The following is a 20143-nucleotide window of genomic DNA, read 5'->3' as shown; positions in this document are numbered from 1 at the left end:
TTCCCAGCATCCTCTGTGGAGTGCACATGCAAATCTGGAGACCTCCTTTTCTACCCATGTTAACCTTCCTCCAGTGGTGTAGGTCTAGTGCCCCTGGGGACATGGAGGGACAGGGAACCTCTGCCAGGCATTCCAGCTCTGAGCCATTCCTGCACCTGCATCTTAGGATAATGACACTTCTCTTTGCCTTAGGTGCTCCAGAGATTAGCACATGAAAAGTCTTGTTTAAAACAAAGTGTTACACTGGTGTTTTGCAGAGGCCCAAGTTGTCTGACCTTAAGTGTGTCAGCTAAAATAACATCTTGACATGCACATAGAAACTCAGCTTGGGGGAAGGGGGTAAACAAGCCATCCCTCTACAGTTGCTTTGTACTTAATATAGGAGATAATTTTTTTTTTTTTTCAAAATTCAAGATTCATTCTTCTGGTTTTTAAACTGTTGTTTTTTTTCCCTGATGGTGGAGATTTTGACCAAGGAAATGATGGTGATAACGTATCTTGAAGAATTATTCTGAGTTTGCAAGTGATTTGGGATGAAAAGTATGATGTTACTATCAGTATGCTGTTGTGAAGTAAAGAATTTTTTCTCAGGAAAAGTCTATAAAATTATTTTATAAAAAGTAGATCTGGAATAATAGGAGTTTACAGAATCTATCTAAATCAAATTTTACAGTGTGGCTGGCACAGAGAATGGGAGGTTAACAAGCGCATAAAAATTGCCTTAGTGGCCCAGTCTTAGTCTCTATATGTTCCATATATATGCAGACTTAATTTTTACTGTATTTGAATGAATGATCTCATACCTTTCAGTGATGGACATTATTGGTTTGATGCCATTGATTCTCCTTAGATTGAATGTAAACATCCAGCTTTAATGATTTAAACAAAGCTAGGGCTTGTGCCCCTCTTGTTTGTGGCTCGATTGCATCTGGAGTCAAAGAGCACTAAGCAGAGCTGCTGTTGGCCTCTCCCAGGGGACTCCTTACCTTGAGAGAACATGCTCCAGCTCAGCTCTCCTCACTGCACCTGGGCTGGCTGCAGTAAGAGGCAGCAGGTTTGCTTTGCACGTTGAGGAAGGATTATCTTGTGTTTAACACCCAGACACCTAAGAGAGGAGCAATTTCTGTTTTAAAATAGCAGAGCACCTTAGGGTACATGTCGTGGGTTTCTATATATTCCCTGGATTTGCTGGAAGGAGCACACATGGGAGCTCTTTGCCAACGTGTTGTTTTACACGTCTCCCAGTGAACTCGGATTGCTGCGCACAGCCTCGCGCTTGGGGACTGCGGGGAGACTTGTGATATTTTCTGGGGGATTTGGATTGGATCAGATTTCTCAAGTCACATGGGGCCTTGCTAGGCCACGTTATAAATATGGCTTATAAATTGTCATTGAGGAAAATATTGGATCTACTGCCTCCTACCCTTCTCTTTTTAAAAGTGTGTCTTGAAAGTGTTTCTCAGTGCGGTTTGTGGAGTGTTTGGGAGGACTGTAATAACACAAAATGTGTATCAAGTGTGGGAAAGGGATGGACAAGGTATGTTTTTTGTGTCCTTGAGCAATTTCCCCATGTAGAGGGGCACTGTTGCATGAGCTGGGAATTTACAGGTCTTGGAAGGCTTAAAAAGGAACATTTGCAGCCTACAAGGGAGTTGAGCGACAGTTATTGTGGCAATGTGAAAACACTGTGAGCCCATGGGCTGGATGATGGCCTTTCCATGAGGGTGTGCTCCTGTCTGTAAAAGCAAGAAAGTCAGTCTTGTCCTGAGGATGCTCCTTGCCTCCCAGGAACTGGAGTCCTCAAAGCAAGCTGCTCATATAAGGTGATGTAATCATCACTCTGTTTATAAAAACAACAAATGCTGACCAAACTGTATATTTTCTGTCATTTAACCAGAAGACATTTTTTTTTTCTCTTTATCTAACTGTTGGGTTACTACCACATTAGCTGTTATTGCTTGACATCAAATTTAATAGCATAGTTTGTATTTTTAACTGCTTTCGCTCATTATGATGGCTCTCTATCCTCTCCTTTCCTCATAGAAACACAACAGAGAAGTGTAAGAAATTCTCTCAGAACTACCCCATTTCTTTTCTGAGAAAGTATGTATTATTTTTAGTACCATTTAAACTCTTCTTCCCCTTCTTTTCTTATTTTTAAGAGACATATTGATGCTGTTTTGCCCTTTCCCAGCTGTCTGTAGTATTTTAAAAAATAGTTCAAGAGGACACTGCAGACTTGTTAAATCTGAATTTTGGCAGAAAATTTTAAACTTTTGCTATAGCACTTCAAAGTTAGAAGGAACTAGAGTTTGAAAATTGATGCAGATATAAGATGGCATATTTAATGACAGATGTATCTATAGAAACCTGTTAAGATGCAGATTATCCCCCTGGGGAGGGGAGATCAAAACTGCCAATCTATAAAATATACTTGTTAGGGGAAGGCATGGAATCTATCTCTGCGAGCACTTTGATTGCAGGGGACAGTGTAGCAGCATGTGGCATCATAACCTAAGAGCAGACAAATCAGCTTGATGACTTTCAAAGCCAAGAATACTGCTGGAGGCAAGGGTACTCCAGTCTAGAAGAAATTAAAACATATAGAGACTGTTATTAATTCCAGATCTATTTTTGTGTAGTCAAATCTGTATGCAAATCCTTAGCATCTCATTTTGGCAGATTAATCTAAAAGTGAAGAGCGGTATGTGAAGGGAATGTAATGATAAAACACCAGAGATGAGCAATATTGCAGGGGAAAAGATGTAAGCTGTGTACTTGATGTGAGGGGCCCTTTGTGAAAAGAAGGAAATAATTTTACTTATTTTATTACTTTATGAGGAAACAACACTCTTCTTTCTCTTCTTCCTTCACATCTTTCCCCCCATATTAAGGTGTCCTTTCAGAATGGAAATGTATGACCCAAAATTGTGTTTCAAATGTGTCTCCTGTAGTTTAATATTCTGGAGGTAATAATCCAAATAACTATGATTTTTATTTTTCAAAATAGTAATCTGATGTGTCATTTTAGACATTGTGTTGGGAGTTTACAAAACAGATATTAGAAAAGGTTGTTTTGTCTCGCTGGCTGATGACCACTAGGAATGTGAAGGCTGCACAACAGTGTAGAGACAAATAACAGATTGTAAGATCAGACACAGGAGCAGTCTTTGCTTTCCAATGCCTGTTCTTGTGTGTGCTGTGATGGGCAGGGTGTGGCATAGTGTGATGGAAACAGTTTGGAGAGACTGCATCTCATCCCAGCTATGTCTTAGCCTGTGAGCATCTCTGAGCTGGGAGTTTGGGCTGCCATCCCTCTGGAGGTGCCCAGCACAGGCTGCTGCTTGCAGAGATGAACCCAAGTAACAGCATCATTTCTCCTTGCTGCTGCAGTTGAAGAAAAGACTCTAAAATAGATACATCTGTAGTCTCTGCTATAGATTCTTGGCCCCATTCAAGTATTTTTGAGTGATCAGAGGATACTTCTATGTCAGCAAGTAGCTCAGCACAGTAGGAGCAGATCAGCAGGTAAAACCTTGGCACCAAGTTCTCTGTGTTTACTCCACGTACACTTCACACTTTTTGCTTTGGGCGAGGTTTGTTCTGGTCCTCTGGCTCAAATGTTCCCAGTACTCAGATGGTACAAATCTAAAAGACCAGTTATTATTATGCACCCTTATGCTCCCATTAGGAACTGGAGTATGGCTGGTGCATATCTGGAACAGAGCTTCTGGTTAAACTTGAATGCACACTAGTCCCAGCCTACAGCCTAAAATGACATGGGGGAGGTGGCAGAGTTGCTTCAAAACCACGATATGGCTCTGAACCACAATGCTGCCTTCGGCCTAGTTAGAGGCTGGCAAAATGAGAATTCCCCAGCACAGGGCTTGCGGATAAAAGGGAAAAAAACCAACCCAGCAACCTTAGGGGGACTGGGCCATAGCTCAGCCAGCAGGAATTTAAGTCACTGTGCTGCTGTCCTGGATGAAACAGGGTATGCCCAGACAAAAAGGGAAGTGACCACAAAATGAAATGTAATAAGATGAAAATCCTTCCTCTCACTGCTGCAGATTTTGTCCACTATTGGTACAGGCCATTAAAACTGTAATAGAAATAGTCTGTCAGTATGAGTGTCACTGGTGTGTGGCCACTGACACACTCTAGTTCTGCCCAGACCTCGTGGCAGGATGAAGGTGAGGCGCAACTTGCAGACATTATTTCTGATTTCATCTTCCCATGGGCCCAGCGTGGTGACAGAGGGGGACTGGGACCTGTGGCAGTGCTGCAGTGACACCATGTCCCCAGAAGGCTTGAGCACATTCAAAAACATGTTTGCACAGGTAAGATTACAGACTGAAGAAGTTTTCCGTGTTTACTTAGTGAAATTTGCCATTGAAAACAAAACAAGAAAGGGATGACGAGGCATTAAATGTCTCTTTACTGTGTTGAGGTAAGCAGCTGGTTTGCAGCATCTAGCTGGGTCAGAGTCTATTCTGAGCCTTTCTGAGGTGCTTAACACCATGCTTTCCTGATCACTATTGAAAAGTAAATGGTAGGGCTGTTTCTGGTCACTGTGGAGGAACCTTCCAATCTAAGTTTACAACTAAATGAGATGTTTTCTATAATACAAACTAAGTACAGAATTTCTTTCAAATGTATAGAAAGCACAGTTGCACAGGCTTGACCTGTGTTTTTAACTGGCAGTGGTAGCCCCCTGTCACGTTTTTGGTAAGGCAGAGCTTCTCTCTGACCTCTTCCTTCTCACTGATGCAAGCCCACCTCCTCCTCTTTTAAACCCTGTCACACACTGTATGTTCCGTGGAACACGAATGGTTTTATCTTTGTGTCTTGATGAACGCTGAATGCACAGTTATGGATAAAGAGATCCATTTTTTACTCATTTTTGGCCCACAGAATTAGCTCTACAAAGGAAGTGTATGGGGGCTGTTTATTGATGCTGTTCTGTGTTTCTGTATATTTGACAAATGTGGCTCCTTTTTTCCCTTGTAACCAGATTAAGAAGTGCAGTAGAATGTAAGCAGAAATGGTGGTATGTAATGTAATTATTATCTGCAGATGAACTCTAGAATTGGTTATTTTGCTGTACCTGATCTAAGTCCTGGCTTTGCCTATATGAAAAAATTTAACCTGTATGAACTCTTTTATAGGAGGAGTAACAAATACTGCACAATATCAAAATAGACTCATGGTCTATGATCCTAAGCAGGTGAGTATCTGTGTTATATATGTTCTGTTTTGCTTCAAACAGATCTCTTGGCAAATACATACAAAAATTTTGTAAGGCTAAAAGTGCTGACCATTTGAATTAGTGGTGTTTTAAATTCACTTTGTACTGATGTGTGAGTTTAACAGAGTGATGGAGACCCTGACAACTTATTATGTCTTTTAAGCCTGTAGGAATTAGAAACATCCTAGATTAAATACAGAAATGTTCTTTCAATCCCCTGTATTTATCAGTATTTTATTTTGCTTGTTTTTTTGTTTTTTTTTTTTTTTTGTAATCCAGCAGCCCTGGGCAATGTATACTCAAAGTCTGTGTTCCAAAACTGCTCCTTGTCATTGGCATTTCTGTTTTGAATTGCATATATGGGCCTTTTTGTTTCCTGAATACTTTGAGAACTGTACTACTTGGCCGTGACTTACTCTGCTGACTGCAAGGGTGCCTATCATTTCATTACCCAAGCACCTAAAATATCTTTTAGGGATTATTTCATACATAATGTATGTGTTTTGATTAGGTTAGCACGGCTCAGTAACCATTTCAGAGGGTTAGGGCATGGTTATGCCCTCTTGCTTGTATTAGGAATTAAAAGTCCTAAGCTTGCAATCAGAGTTACATAGCCTTATTTACACCCACGTGGAAGAGTATTGACTTTTCTGATTGTAGGATAGGGGCTTTGATTGCTGTATTTGGAACAAAAGTGTGCCAGGAGATACTTCTATGTGGTTCCCACTGACTATTTAAAGCATAGCACATACAGGGCCTGAAGCAGAAAGCAGGAGATGACACACCTGCCTCGTTCTTTTCGAGGTGCAGTTTTGTCATTGACTACAAATGCTGACTGTCCTAAATCCAAGTAGCAGTTACAGGCAGCAATCTTACTTTGCTTGTGAGGGGGGCACACATTTGGATACCCTGTCTCTATTGTGTACCTTTCACTTGGGATTCTTCACCTACTGATGTGAAAGTTGCATCCCAAATTACCGGGGCTGCCTCAGTGTGCCCTGCTGATGGCGAGGAACCCAGCCTGGCGCGTGAAGAGTTACGGAGGAATTGTGCACTTGCATTCTTCAAATGATGTCTGCTTCGTGTTTGTACACACAGGCTCTTTTTAAAAATTCTGCTGGCATATTGTTTACAGTGGGTACTGGAAACCATCACATCTGCTTGCATCTCGCACGGAATCTCAATAGCTCCATCACGGAGCCCCGGCGCCTGCTCCTGCGCGAGGCCTTTGTGGCGAGTCGATAATGCCTGCCATCTGCCACCGAGCACACAGCTACCTGCCAGCAAGCCGGCTGCGCTGACCTCTGCTTCCCCACCACTGATTAGTATTCACACACCGCCTTATTAGAAATGACCCTGCCAGGCCCCTCTGTTTCGCTGCCTTTGCAGTGCTTTGAGGCTCACCTGGCAGGCACTGCAGTGGAGGAAGCTAAAGATATAATCAGGGGATGCAGGCAGGCTTTGCAAAGCAGATGGTGTCTATAGTCTGGTGTTAAGAGACTGGACTACTAATGCAAACATTAATGCCTAATATTCAACTATTACACATTGAGATGTATAGCTATATATTGTGGAGGTTAAAAGGCAGAAGGCTTAGAGACTCTGGAGTTGCTGCACATGTATCACAAAAAATTTCCTCACAGATTTTTAACTTTCTCCACTTAAATTAATCTTATCCCTTGCCAGGTTGTTTGATTTGGTAGGCATAGCAGGAGCAATTGTTTTCTCAGGTATAAAATACTTTGCTTTAATCCCTTGTCTTCCATGTCTTCCAGCCTCTCCCCTAAACAGGTAAAATTCTTGAATATTGTTAATGAGTAAGAAAAATATGCAAAGGGTTGGAACTTTAAGTTGCCACAAATAAAGGGTTGACATTAAACCAAATTAATAATTTGAGAAGATTCTTTAGGAAATTATTTCTCCTGTTGCTTTATTCCCCAAGGATAAGATCAAATAAGCTTCTGAATAACAAAAGGCAGAAGAATCTCTCTTCTCACATAACAGAGCTCATTGGTACAGATAATTTTAGCACTGTATACAAAGGAGACATTTAATAGTCTGGTTTAAGGAGAATTTGCTACTGAGTTATAAAGGGAAAAAAAAGACCTTTGAAACCTGATGAGCTAGACAGAAAAAATAGAGCAAGAAATGCCATTAAATTAATGAACTTAAACGTGAGAACTATAAAACAATGTGTTGAAAGTCCACTATCCTTATTCAGTGTTACAACCAACGCACATGTCTAGCATATGACCAGAACCAGTACATGCACTTGTGATTCCTGACCAAGGGTAAGAAGAAACCGGTACTGTGCTACTGTTCATTGCGCTACCACTGTGGGTGTGCCTTCGAGCAGCGCTTAGACAAGCTCCTTGTCTTTCCAGAATAAGTGGTTAAGCCGTAGCCCGATGCTGCAGAGGAGAGTGTATCACTCCATGGCCGCCGTGCAAAGGAAGCTGTACGTGTTAGGTGGGAACGACCTCGACTACAACAACGATCGGATCCTGGTCCGTCACATCGACTCCTACAGCATAGACGCCGACCAGTGGACCCGTTGCAGCTTCAACATGCTGACAGGTGAGCATTGTACAAAAGGGGGGCTCGCTACTGTTGAACTGAAACGTCTTTTCCCTTTAGATGCCTTTAGTACGTGGAACTCCGTGACTTTGCGACAAGTGCTTCCAATTTAGGGACCACTGTTAGCCAAGAAGACACTTTTCATTACAGTTCTGGCATTCAGTGGTCTACAAAACATTTGTTTCCGTACATTGTACATTAAATTTTGAAGAATGCGCAGATAAATTTCATTTAATTAAGCAGTCAAAAATAATTTGTCATAGTATTACCAGTACTGTTTTTTCATTCTCCAAAAGCTTGCCTGTGGTATTGGTTTAGCTCCCTGAGTGAGTGTACAAGAGACTGATGTGTCTTTACCATGTAGCATTGTTTTGTAGTGGTTTCTGCTGGCATTATAGGGCAAAGCTTTCACTGAAATTTGTTAACTCTTGCTTATTTCTAAATAGTATCTTCTTAATAAATTACCCAAAAGGGCATGTCCTTGTTGGAATTCCATCAAGTCAGAAATTAATTGAGCACTTAGTTAACTACAGGATCTGTAAAGTTCTTCTTGACGTATTAGGAAGAACTGTTACAGCTGGAACTTGGAAAACACTGCAGCTCACTGTCCCTGCCACCCAGTCCACCAAAGTTCACCTCAACCTGATACAATTCCCAGATGTAGTATCCCCTTGAATCCCAGGGAGAGACACAGAATTGTAGAATGGTTGTGGGTTGGAAGGCACCTTAAAGATCATCTAGTTCCCACCCCCTGCCATGGGCAGGGACACCTCCTATTAGACCCATGTTGCTCAAAGCCCCATCCAACCTTGAGCACTTTCTGGGATTGGGCATCCACAACTTCTCTGGGCAGCCTCACCACCCTCACAGTAAAGATTTTCTTCCTAATACCTAATCTGAACCTACTCACTTCCAGCTTGAAGCCAATCCCCCTTGTCCTGTCACTACATGCCCTTTTAAAAGTCCCTCTCCAGCTTTCCAGTAGGGTCTCTGCTGGTAGTGGAAGGCCACAATTAGGTCACGCATTCTCTTCTTCAGGCTGAACAGACCCCAATCCTAGCAGCCTTTCATCCTAGGAGAGGTGCTCCATCTCTCTAATCAACTTGGTGGCCTCCTCTGGACTTGCTCCAACAGGTCCCTATCCTTCCTGCAGTGAGGTCCCCAGAGCTGGGAACAGCACTCCAGGTGGGGTCTCACCAGAGTGGAGCAGAGGGGCAGAATCCCCTCCCTGAACCTGCTGGCCACACTTCCAGACAGGCATGTGACACATTGTTAGAGAAGTACCAACAGTAGGGTTGCTTGGTTTCCAAGTCAGACCATCAGAGTACTTGCTGGACACGAGGGAGAGAGGCATAGATTAAAAAGGAATTGCACATGGTCAAACAGAATTAGTTTTTCATGTGTCTTTTGCTCACTAGTTCATTATTTTATTATGTGGAGGAACTGACAGCCTTTGAGAAGGATGTCATCTGATTTGCAACTGCAAAACCCTGGCAGTGCAGGTGCCCTTCTCATTCTGGAGCTGACCCTGTCCCACTGAATGCTGTCAGGCAGCCTCCTCTCCACTGCCTCCAGGTTGTTTCCACAACCTGAGCCTTAAGAAGCTACCTAAGCCTTTCTTTCTGTCAGTACAACTGGCAGTAAATGTGCCTGGTGAACTGTGTAGTGCAGATTTTTTTTTAAGCTGTATTTTTCCTTCAAAACTCCCAAACTTGTTGGGAGACTGTTGCTATGGGGATGAACTTGTGCAGCAGCTCCTGTGATTTTCACTGTACTTGTACCTGGAGGAGCAGGGCTGAACAGGTGTGGGCAGCACAGGGGGGGCACTCGGTGCTCTCAGCCTCTGTTTGTTTGTTCGTGTCTGATGGAGGCTGAGGGGCAGGTGGGGACTGTGTCTGTCACCTGAGACACACGTGAGGAGGGAGTGGATGGTCCTGCACAGCCACACCTGGGCAGCACCAGGCAGGGCTCCTGCAGAGAGCAAGGAACTGCCCCCCCCACGCCTCACCTTCACTCCAACACGCTGGGAATTCTGAAACAGTCAAGTCACTGCCAGGAGTGTTTGCATCCCATTACAGAACTCCAGCATTCGGTGTTAAAAGGGTTAATTAAACACTGAAAGTGGTTTCTATTTCCTTCTTTGCTTTAGGTCAAAATGAGTCTGGAGTTGCTGTCCACAATGGTAGAATATATTTAGTTGGTGGCTATTCGATTTGGACAAATGAGCCTTTGGCATGTATCCAGGTGAGCGATTTAGGTTTCTTTTAAAGTCTTTTCCAATAATCTTGCAAGTATAAGTTTTGCACAGTTGTTATTAAAAAAGGAAAATACATGTGAAGAGGAGAGATTAAGGATATTTCTTATGCAGCCACTGAACCTGCATAAACAGAGGAAATACTGTAGAAATTAAAAGTATTTCCAGATGAGCCAATAGATGCAATTCCTCTAAGATATTCCAGTAACCCAGGGGTGAATTGTCTTTCCTTTGGCAAGGTTTGGATAAAATAATGTGTATATATATTCACTGGTTACACAATCAAGTTCAAAATTAAAAGGGTTGCAGAAATGGATGATGGGGCTAAGAATTTTTCAGCCCATATTGGGATTTTTCTTTTCTTTCCAAGTTGTGTTTCTGAAGGGCAGCCAGAGTTAACTAGTTGTTCATTGACCAAGTGCAGTCAGCCTGCTACCTGCCCTACTGCTTATTGCTAATTGAAGTTTTTTGATCCCTGCCCTAGGCAATAGGTTGTCCAACAAACTCTTCTGCTCTCCCATCTTTTATAAAAGCAGCTCACCCGCAGATCCATGGCTTTCAGGTATTTTGGTACAGAAATTAGGAATTCTTATCTTTCTGCATGTTTCTGAGTGAAGCAGTTCTGCATCACAGCCACTGCTTTGTCACCAGCTGGGCTGTTAAAGGCAGAAACTCCTGTTTATATCTCAGTTTCTGCACTTTTGCTGATAAATAACATTTTTACTAGCTCCCAACTTTTTGGATTTTAGAATTTCACCTCCAAACGGTCCCATAAGACTAGAAGTTAAGCTTAGCATAAGAAGGGAGTATATTAGGCTGCCAAGCTGCTGGTCTTATATTGAGCACTTAGTAGCATGAATTTGTAAATAGTAAGATAATGCAAGATAAACAGTTAAAAACATGTTCTGGTCATTAGTATAACTGTGTTTTAGCAAGTTGTTGGATACCAAACCAAAAAATTTACTGGAAAAAGTCATTCAGTCTGGCTTGGATATGGCTGACATACAATGCTTAGATGGAGTAATAGCACCATATAGAGGTAGCAGCTGTGCTCCACCAGTGGGCTCGTTTATCATCAACAGGTACTCTCAGTATTGCACCTGGGTTTTAACACAGCTTAGTGACAAGTAAAAATAATCCTGGGATCTTGCTTTCTTAAATGGACATTTTTCCATATCCCCAGACTGGTCGTGAACTGGCAGCCTGCCTGACACAGTCCCCACATAGAGGGAAAAGAAATATAATGAGTGATTTGGCAGAGCTGTGTGTGTTGTCCCTTCTCAGCTGTTGGCAGTGTGCCTGGCTTTAACCAGCAAAACTAGCCCTTTTATTTTCCAGCTGAGGAAATCTGAGGTTACTTTCTCCTTTGGAAGAAAAAATTCCACTTTTTCTTTAAATTTCTTTACTTACTTTAAGTCAGTCATTTATTTGGCATTCCCATCTTCCATAGAGCTTCTGTGCCCCCTAAACACCTTGGAGCTGACAAATGATTTGTACTCTGTGCTAACAGGAGCCCTTCTGTGCAGAGTAACCCACCTGCACGGCTGCACATTCTCCTGCCAGGAAAGAAGGATCCAATGTCATTGTTTGCTCCCAAGTGCCTGAGCACTCAGGTTTTGGGTTGGGTGATGAGAACAGCAAATGGATCACCAGATCCATAAATGATCTAAAAATTATCTTAAGCTACCTTTTCCACTGGGACTAATAGTAAATACATGAGGTGGGTGCCAAATCTGTTTCAGCTTTCTTCTGTGATCCCAGAAATATTTTGTATGCTTTGCCATGCAGGTGCTGGATGTTAGCAAGGAGGGGAAGGAAGAGGTATTCTATGGGCCTACGCTCCCTTTTGCTTCCAATGGAATAGCAGCCTGCTTTCTTCCAGCTCCTTATTTCACGTGTCCCAACCTTCAGACTCTGCAAGTGCCTCACCACAGGATCGGCACAATGTGACACATTCCTTGCGCTTCACGGAATCGGACGTGGAGAAGGAAAACATCAAACCCTGTGTATAGAAGGGTTTCTCTGGGTCAGTGAGAAGAATCAATCCACTTGGGCTGCTGCTTTACCATCACACATTTGTCTTAAAGTCAGATCACAGCAGGCAGGAAGGAAGTTCCAAAGCCGGCTTGCAGTTTCTCTCCTCAGCCTCAGACGCAGAGCAGATACGTGAGCGCGTTTTGCATTTCTGCCGGTGACCACTTGCTACGTGTCTTCGTCATTTCCTTATGCAACTTCGTCAGCCATCGTGGATGCTCTCAGCTCTTCCTGGGCCGCTGCTCTTTGGAGTCTGCACATTCAGTTGTTCCCCAGTGGCGCTTTCAAAGACAATAAAAAATCTCTGTTTATGTTGACAAAGATGATACAATACCGTGCTAATTATGCAACTTACTCAATACCTTTGGCAAAAAGAATAACAAATGTGTTGACTTCCAATTCCGAACTCCATCGTTTACAGTTTCTCATTTAATAATGCTTCATTTGAAATTTAAATACTTCAAAACAGATTAAAACAAAAATAAAAAAAAAAAACAAACAAGCCCTATAGGATATGAGGAACACATAAAAATTGTCTCAGCTGAAAGGCAAAGAAAATGAAGCCTCATGGTTAAACTCAAGTCTGAACTGAATGTGTTTGTCTGAGAACCTAAAGATTGTTTGGGATGTCATTTACCAAGGTCTACTACCAAATAAATGTTACCTTCTGTCATATGATCAATTCTTCCTGACAGCTGCAGTCTTTTAATGGTGGAGATAAGCCTCTTTACTGTATAATTAAAATGTGCCATTTACTTAATATTTTTAATATCCAGTTTGCAAGGGGTCACCACATTTACAATTATCAGTGAACAGTCTCATTTTGTTCAACATATGGTCCCACAAATCACTGGTCTCCAGAGGCTAAACAGGTGTAGAACAATGTCAATATTTATTTATTTATTCTTTCATTTTGTATAGCGTGTCTCCATTCCACTCTCCAGGCATATGCCAGCTCACAGCAAATACTCTAACCTGGTGTATTTCGGCTTTGCTTGGCTACTGCAGTCCCTGTCTCTCATCTCTGTGTTTTATTTACATATTGAACAAAAATGTCAATGTTTGTAAATATTAACCAAGCATGTAATTAAATCTTTCTCTATTTCTGATTTATGAATAGTCTGCACTTCTCTGCCTTACCTACTGATCAGCTCCCTGCCACTGTGCTGCCTGAGCAGACCTATCAAATTCCTGCTGATGCTCCTGCTAATGCCACATGTGGAATGTGCTGCAGCAGTAGCCCGTGCCTGCTGGACAGGAACAGGTTTGACTTCGTCCAGTGAGCAGCGCTTTCTAATCAAAACTATCTTTTAACTTTTAAGGGTCTGATTACAGGGAGGTAACTCCTTATCATTTCTGTCTCCCGCTGGGCAGTGTATTGGTGGAACATCACCTTTCCTTTTCCATACTTATCAGGTTAGAATTTTTTATGGTCGGGTTTTGGGATTTTTTTTTTTTTTTTTTGCTGAGCTTTCTCACTTTCCTTGCCTCAAGCTGAGCTGCAGCTGCACAGTCTTTGCCTGGCACACTGGCTCGAGTTGCTAACACCATCTCCCTCTGTGCACCAAGCACACCTATATCTACGCAGGACTTCTCTCTATGCTGCATGGGAGCTGAATAGGCTGTACATCAAGACATATTTTAATTTCTTGGTTTAATTTGTTTAATCTCCTGGAAATCTGCATGCAAGGGACAGCTCTCTGAACCATCCATTTACAGAAATTGTTTTCCTATGTGGGCTGCGGGGCCCAAGCCAGGCAAGTATACAAACTCTGACTTAGGTGTGGCTTTCAGGGACACAAACAGAGTACATGTCTCATTTTCAAGAGGAGGGTGGCTAAAATAATAAAAACCTGTGCAGGGGCTTTGAGTCTCATCACAGAGGTGTCACACCAGGTGAGTGATCTGCTTTTGTTTTGGGGGCAGAACTGACACTTCCTGTTTGTAAAGCCCAGGGCACTTCTGGACAATTGTGCAAAGTGTGTTTTCTATGTCTCAGCTTAGTTTGGACACTTTTATTCCTAGGTCTCATAGCTTACCACAGCTATGGAATAATTTCTAAACTGCTGCTTCTCGAGAGCAGGGAGAGGGATTAGGATCAGGATGACTGCTGAGCAGTGGCAGAAAGTGGCAGCAGTGGCCTGGGTTTGAGAAGCAGAGGGGGGCAGCTTCCTTATGCAAAGCAGCATGTGCCTCTTGGTTCGAGGTCTGAAAGGCACGAAAGTTGTTTATCATGTTTGTTCTGCCCTTTAGACACTTCTACTGCTCTGCTAGTTGTCACCAATTGTCTACACTGTGAATGGCAGTTTTCAACAGCTGTGCAATTGCATTATATTGGTTAGGGGTACCTCTGCCACAGAGCCTCAGGACAACACATATGCTCCTGTTAGTGTCAGGATCCTGCTCTGGCTTTTAATCATCAGGCTCCATTGATTACAGAGGTCTTTCACAGCAACCTCTTAGTCATTTGTGTCACACTTTCCTATCTGGGTTTTTCTGCTTTTGTTGCAGGCCTACAGGACAGATGGAGGGTGCTTTGCTGCACCTGAAGTCAGAAAATGCCTCATAGCCCTTGCCAGATGAGCAAAACCCTGTTAATTATTGCCAGGTAAGAAAAGGGAGGAGTGTGGATGCAAGAGCAGACAGAGAGCACCCTGCTGTGGCTGAGGGGTCTCAGCTGGAAGGAGTGAGGATAGGAGAGCAAAGCTGGCTTCATCTGCCACCTGCAGCTGTGCAGGATTCCTGCAAAGGCTGCCTAGTGAGCTGAACTTTTTGAATCACCATGTCCTTGCTCTGCAAACTACCATGGTTGCAGAATCCTGTGTGTGACCTCCTGATCCACCTGTGATGTTCTAAATTTTGTACTATTTTGGGCAGACATACAACTCTGAACCTGACCTTTGTCCCTACCCAGCCTACTGGTTTTGGTATGTACCTCTGACACAGTTTAGCTCAGTTTTTCCACACAACCTTAAAGCTGTCCAGAACAAGAATATTATTTCCATGCTTGTTGGTTCTGTTGCCAGAGTCTGATCATCACAGTGGGAGAGCAGATGCCAGCACAAGTCATTTATCTAGCTGGGAGTGTGCAAGGTAAGGGGACAAGTTGCAACCAGTGAGAACCCACTACTGCTTCAGGGAAAGAGGTGTTCTTACCAGTGAATAATGCAGCAGTCACTGACTGTCCTGTTTGCAAGAGAGTGCAGTTCTGTGCCCTGAATTCCTTAGATTTACACATTAAGGCTATTTATATCTGCAGCTAAGACTTTTGGGCCACAAGGTCTTGAAGATCTGTATTGAAAAGCTGTTCTCTGATCTTTTTCAGGCCATGCCCATAAAGAATAATATTCTATCCTTTATATAGCTTTAATTAAAGTATATAAATATATACTTTACCTTTGAGTCCTAAAAAGTGTTACCAGCTTTTAGCTATAAATAACCACAAGTGAATCAGCTGCTTTCTGCTTTTAATCCATAAAATGCCCAATTTTCACAAGCAGCAGCAGCAACAGCCTCTTCTGCCACTTTGGTGTCTCTTGAGCATTTCACACCCAAGTGCTGACTAAAGAAACACTCACATTATGAGCCAGTGTGCAGCAATTCTGCTTCTGTACAGTAATGGTTTTGTAATCCTTTGACTTCTAGTTGTGGCTTAGGATTTTCTTCTTAGTTTGGCAGCTTTTGAGCCAAATTCCTGACTCTAAGAAGAGCTGAAACTGCTGTAACTCTTTTTCATCTAAATTCTGCCTTCCCCAGTTACCCTCCCCCAAACCTGTACATACATTTAGTACATCAGTTGCAGAATCGTGGAGAAACAGATAATTGAATATTCACACATGCAGAAACAACCCAGGCAGAATGTGGAACAATGTGGAAACAGGCGCGAAAAGAGGCGGCATCTGTTTATTGAAAATTAAAATGTAGAATAAATTAAGAGGGCAAGGTTAAAACACTTCATCTGCAGACAGAGTTTGCAGGGGAGGAAGACTGCAGGAAGTTTAGCACACAAGACTGTGTATAAAGGACTTATGCAGTTCTATTTTTGCAAAATGAGGGGTTTTTTTTCTCCCCCAAGGACACGTTGCAAAGGGATAAAGTGTCCACATAAAGAATGGTTTTCCAATAGAGATGATTATATGTAGCAGTTTCACAGTAATGCCAGAATTAAAATGCTTAAAACATTAATGTTGCAATGTTTCAAGTTCTGAAGAACAGAGTAAGTATTTTTAGCAACATCCTCAATTCCTGTAAGTAAATGCTGTGCAACTCTCCACCAGTGCCTATGCAGGTCATGCTGGGCCTTTCTAAACCAAACAATGAATTTAGCCAATTTGCATTTTTAATGCCTGTTTTGGTGTCATTCTGCATAGAGCCAAGATAGTGTTTGATGGACTGACAAATGCAGTGAATTTGGTTGTAGTGTGGAGTTATACTCTGCTGGCATTTCCAAAGGCCTCTAAAGATACCACATATACAAATAGAGGATCTGAGCTTTTGCTTTTTTTGTTGTTGTTGTTCTGTACATACCTTTGCACTTTGTACATTAAGTTTGCAAAAGGTTTACCACGTTGAAGCTGCTCAAGTAGACAAAAGCCATATCCTAGTCATTCATCATAAAACAAGCTTAATTATGCTAGGACATATTGACACTGCATCAGATTTTTAATCTTCAACATAATTTTATAACCATTGCTAACAGATGGGCTGATTACACTGAATTTGAGTTTTAAGTAATAGTTAAAAATTCTAAAATATGATTAAACTGGAAATACCCATTGCATACCTAATTTTCAAAAAGCTTCTGAAAGAAGGAAAACCAGAGTGCAGTAAAACCTCTTTTTTGTTTCCTGAGGGAACTATATTGCATTTAAGTGCAGAGTTATCAAAGTTCCTTAGATGACCAAGCAGTTGGCAGCTCCTCTTCTGTTCAATTACAACAGATAGGCCAGGACCTTATTCCTTCCATGGGTCTGCTGCTCTATTCTGGCATAAAATGTGTGAATTTTCCTATTTCAGAACCTCTTTTTTATCAAATCATGTACCTCCCCCCTTTTTTTTGTTTTTCCATTGAAAATGAAAGCAAAGAGTAATTTAAATTAGCATAGTTCTGCTCTTCAATAACAATAACAAATGTAAAATTCTTATGAAACAGAGGGACAGCTTTGTGGGACTAATGGAAGTCATATGTGAATTCTGAAGGGAAGGTTTTTTTTTTCATGTTATCTTGTTAAGGTTACTAAAGGAAAGATAAGCCAGACTTCCCTCTGCCTGCCATTGTTCATCATGTGCTGGACATGTGCTTCATATCACAAGGATGATAATGGGTCAGAGGTGATTGGTTTTCTGAATTCTGGAATAAGGGAAATATAAAGATTAAATACTGTTTATTTAGATCTCAATTCTATACATTGCAGAAAAAAAAGGGTGCTAAGTATATATAAACACACATCACAAAACTGTGTCCTCTTATATCCTGGAACAGTCCTCTGGCCAAGGAGATCAGCGTGGAAAATTCTGGCAAGGCTCATGATGGCTTGGTTTCAGACAGATATCCTGTCACCAGTATTAGCATTTCCAAATGAAAGGACATTCTGGTCACAGACTAGGGCAATTAAAAGCATACTTAGGGCACCAGGTTCAGGGCAAAGAAAAGCATACTGAAATTAAAAATTTTGTTAAAACTCCACTGACAATCATTCTATAGCTATCAGTAATTAAGATGTCTGCTAGTTTTGGCTAGGGTAGAGTTAATTTTCTTCGCAGGGGCAGGTATGGGGCTGTGTTTTGGATCTGTGCTGAACACAGGGTTGATAATATAGAGATGTTTTTGTTATTGCTGAGCAGGGCTTACACAGAGCCAAGGCCTTTTCTGCTTTTCATACTGCCACGCTGGAGAGGGGGCTGGGGGTGCTTGGGAGGCTGGGAGGAGACACAGCCAGGACAGGTGACCCCAACTGACCACAGGGACATTCCAGACCATGTGACATCATGCTCAGTACATGAACTGGGGGAAGAAGGAAGATATTTGGAGTGATGGTGTTCATCTTCCCATGTTACATGCTACACTGTTACATGTGATGGGGCCCTGCTGTCCTGGAGATGGCTGAACACCTGCCTGCCCTGGGGAAGCAGCGAATTCATTCCTTGCTTTGCTTTATTTGCATGCCATTCCTAGTTATGGCTTTTGCCTTCCCCATTAAACTTTGTCTCAGCCAAGGAGTTTCCTACCTTTTACCCTTTCAATTCTCTCCCCAGTCGCACTGGTGGGGGAGCAGCTGTGTAAGGCTTGGCTGCTCGCTGGGGTTAAACCATCACAACATTCAAAACAGCTTAATACCACCAACTTTTCATTATATAGATGGGTTTGAATAATGAAATTTCTCTGAATTAGGTACTCTAGCTACAATTATTTTCAGGATCTTTTCACCATCTGTTGCAGAATTTACAGCTGCAGGAAATGTTCATCCATGCAGCAGTGGTATTTTTAAACGTGCTGGGAGCCATCCTTGCCATCGTAGAAATAAAACACCCCTGCAATGAGTAGCAATCTTCAAATGAGTGAGGTTGCTTAGAGCCTCATCTTACCTGACCTTCAATGCTTCCAGGGAGGGAGTGTCTACCAGCTTTCTGAGCAACCTGTCCCAGTGTTTCACCATCCTCATAATAAAAAAAAATTCTTCCATGTATCTAGTCTGAATCTACCCCTTTTTAAACCAAATTGTTCAGTATAAAATAATAAAGGTTTAATTTAAATAATGTTTATTGCCTTAAGCAGCCTTTATACAGACACCATCTAATAAGATACTTTTTTTTTTTAGCTTTTAGATTTTTTCTATGTTTTAGTGAAAACCAGCATTTTCTTTGTTCCTCCTGACTGGTTTTGGACTGCTGTTTGGTTTGTGCTTGGTAGGTCAGCATAAACTAGCACTCTGCAAGTCTTCCTCTCACTAATATTATTGGAGCTATCAGTCACATCTGCAAATGTCCATACAACCCATCAGATCCCCCATTTGGCACTGGTTGATGACTACGATTCTGTTTGCATTAACTTTGTGACAAAGAATGGTATTTTCCAAACTGTTTAAATTAGTTTCTCATGTGCCAGGAGCTGCTGTGCATTTACATAAAGTCCTGTTGCTTTTTCAGAAACTTCCAACCACTAGAGATAGTATTAAATATGTCTTTAATAACCTACTAAGCACATCATTAAATGCTTCGTTGTAATATCTATTCTATCCTTTAAAATCACAGCTTTTACTTTCAGGAAGTAATACTACAGTCAGACATCTGTTCTGGGATCTACTGTTTGGTAGGACTCAAATTTCAAGGGCATCTCAATTAATTTCTCTTCGAGAAGGGTGTTTTTAATTTTTTTAAAAAAAGCTTTTCAGAAGCAGAATGCTCCTGGGATGAATAAACTCCCAGGTACATAAGCTGAGGAGAAGCTACAATGCAGGTTCAATAAGTTACTTTCATAATGAAAAGAACCTCCATGTTCTGCACTATTAAGTAGCCTAAAGAGGCTTTTAGTTACTGCATTATCTGAAGTACTGATAGCCGATTTAGGCAAGAAGATTATCTAGTTCAACTTGATAAGATTACGGTAACGAAAGGAAAGCTGCTCTGAACAAGATTTTAGGGATTTTTATGGAGCTATTAGGCATAAAAATAATTTTTCCTTTCTGTTAACACTGGAAAATTAAAATGTGAATAACTTTAAAAGTAAGAGCCTGCTCACTGGTGTTGCCATTACTGGCAAACCCACTCTGAAGTCCAGTAAGTAGTTTCAGAAATTTTCAGAAAGCTTCAAAGTATTGAGGGAAGTGAAAAGTGCGGATACCACAGCCATTAGTGAAAGTTTCCTAAGCACTTCAGGAAAAAAAATGTAGAAAAATTTACAGAGCTAGATCCACCCTGGAAAGACCCATAACACAGCAAAATGTTTGAAAGATCTAACTTTCCCAGCAAACAGGAATAATTACTAGCCTATTATCAAATGATGAATATTTTAATTAGAAGTCTGTCCTCTC

At 41.7% G+C, this 20143-nt stretch overlaps 1 protein-coding gene across 4 annotated transcripts in view; it reads left to right on the top strand.

Moving 5' to 3' along the window:
• KLHL32 (kelch like family member 32) overlaps positions 1-13222 on the top strand; it is a 121184-nt gene extending 107962 nt beyond the window's left edge. For all 4 annotated transcript variants that reach the window (XM_053939077.1, XM_053939074.1, XM_053939076.1 and 1 more), the window contains 4 exons: positions 5169-5227; positions 7633-7825; positions 9975-10069; positions 11868-13222. In XM_053939077.1, coding sequence (XP_053795052.1) covers positions 5169-5227; positions 7633-7825; positions 9975-10069; positions 11868-12029 — 509 coding nt within the window. In that variant the 3' untranslated portion in view covers positions 12030-13222. The remainder of the gene's footprint in view (positions 1-5168; positions 5228-7632; positions 7826-9974; positions 10070-11867) is intronic.
• Positions 13223-20143: the final 6921 nt, after the last annotated feature.

This window comes from Vidua chalybeata, chromosome 3 (assembly GCF_026979565.1).
Source record: "Vidua chalybeata isolate OUT-0048 chromosome 3, bVidCha1 merged haplotype, whole genome shotgun sequence".
NCBI classification, from domain to species: domain Eukaryota; kingdom Metazoa; phylum Chordata; class Aves; order Passeriformes; family Viduidae; genus Vidua; species Vidua chalybeata.
This window is presented reverse-complemented; position numbering and strand designations above follow the sequence as displayed.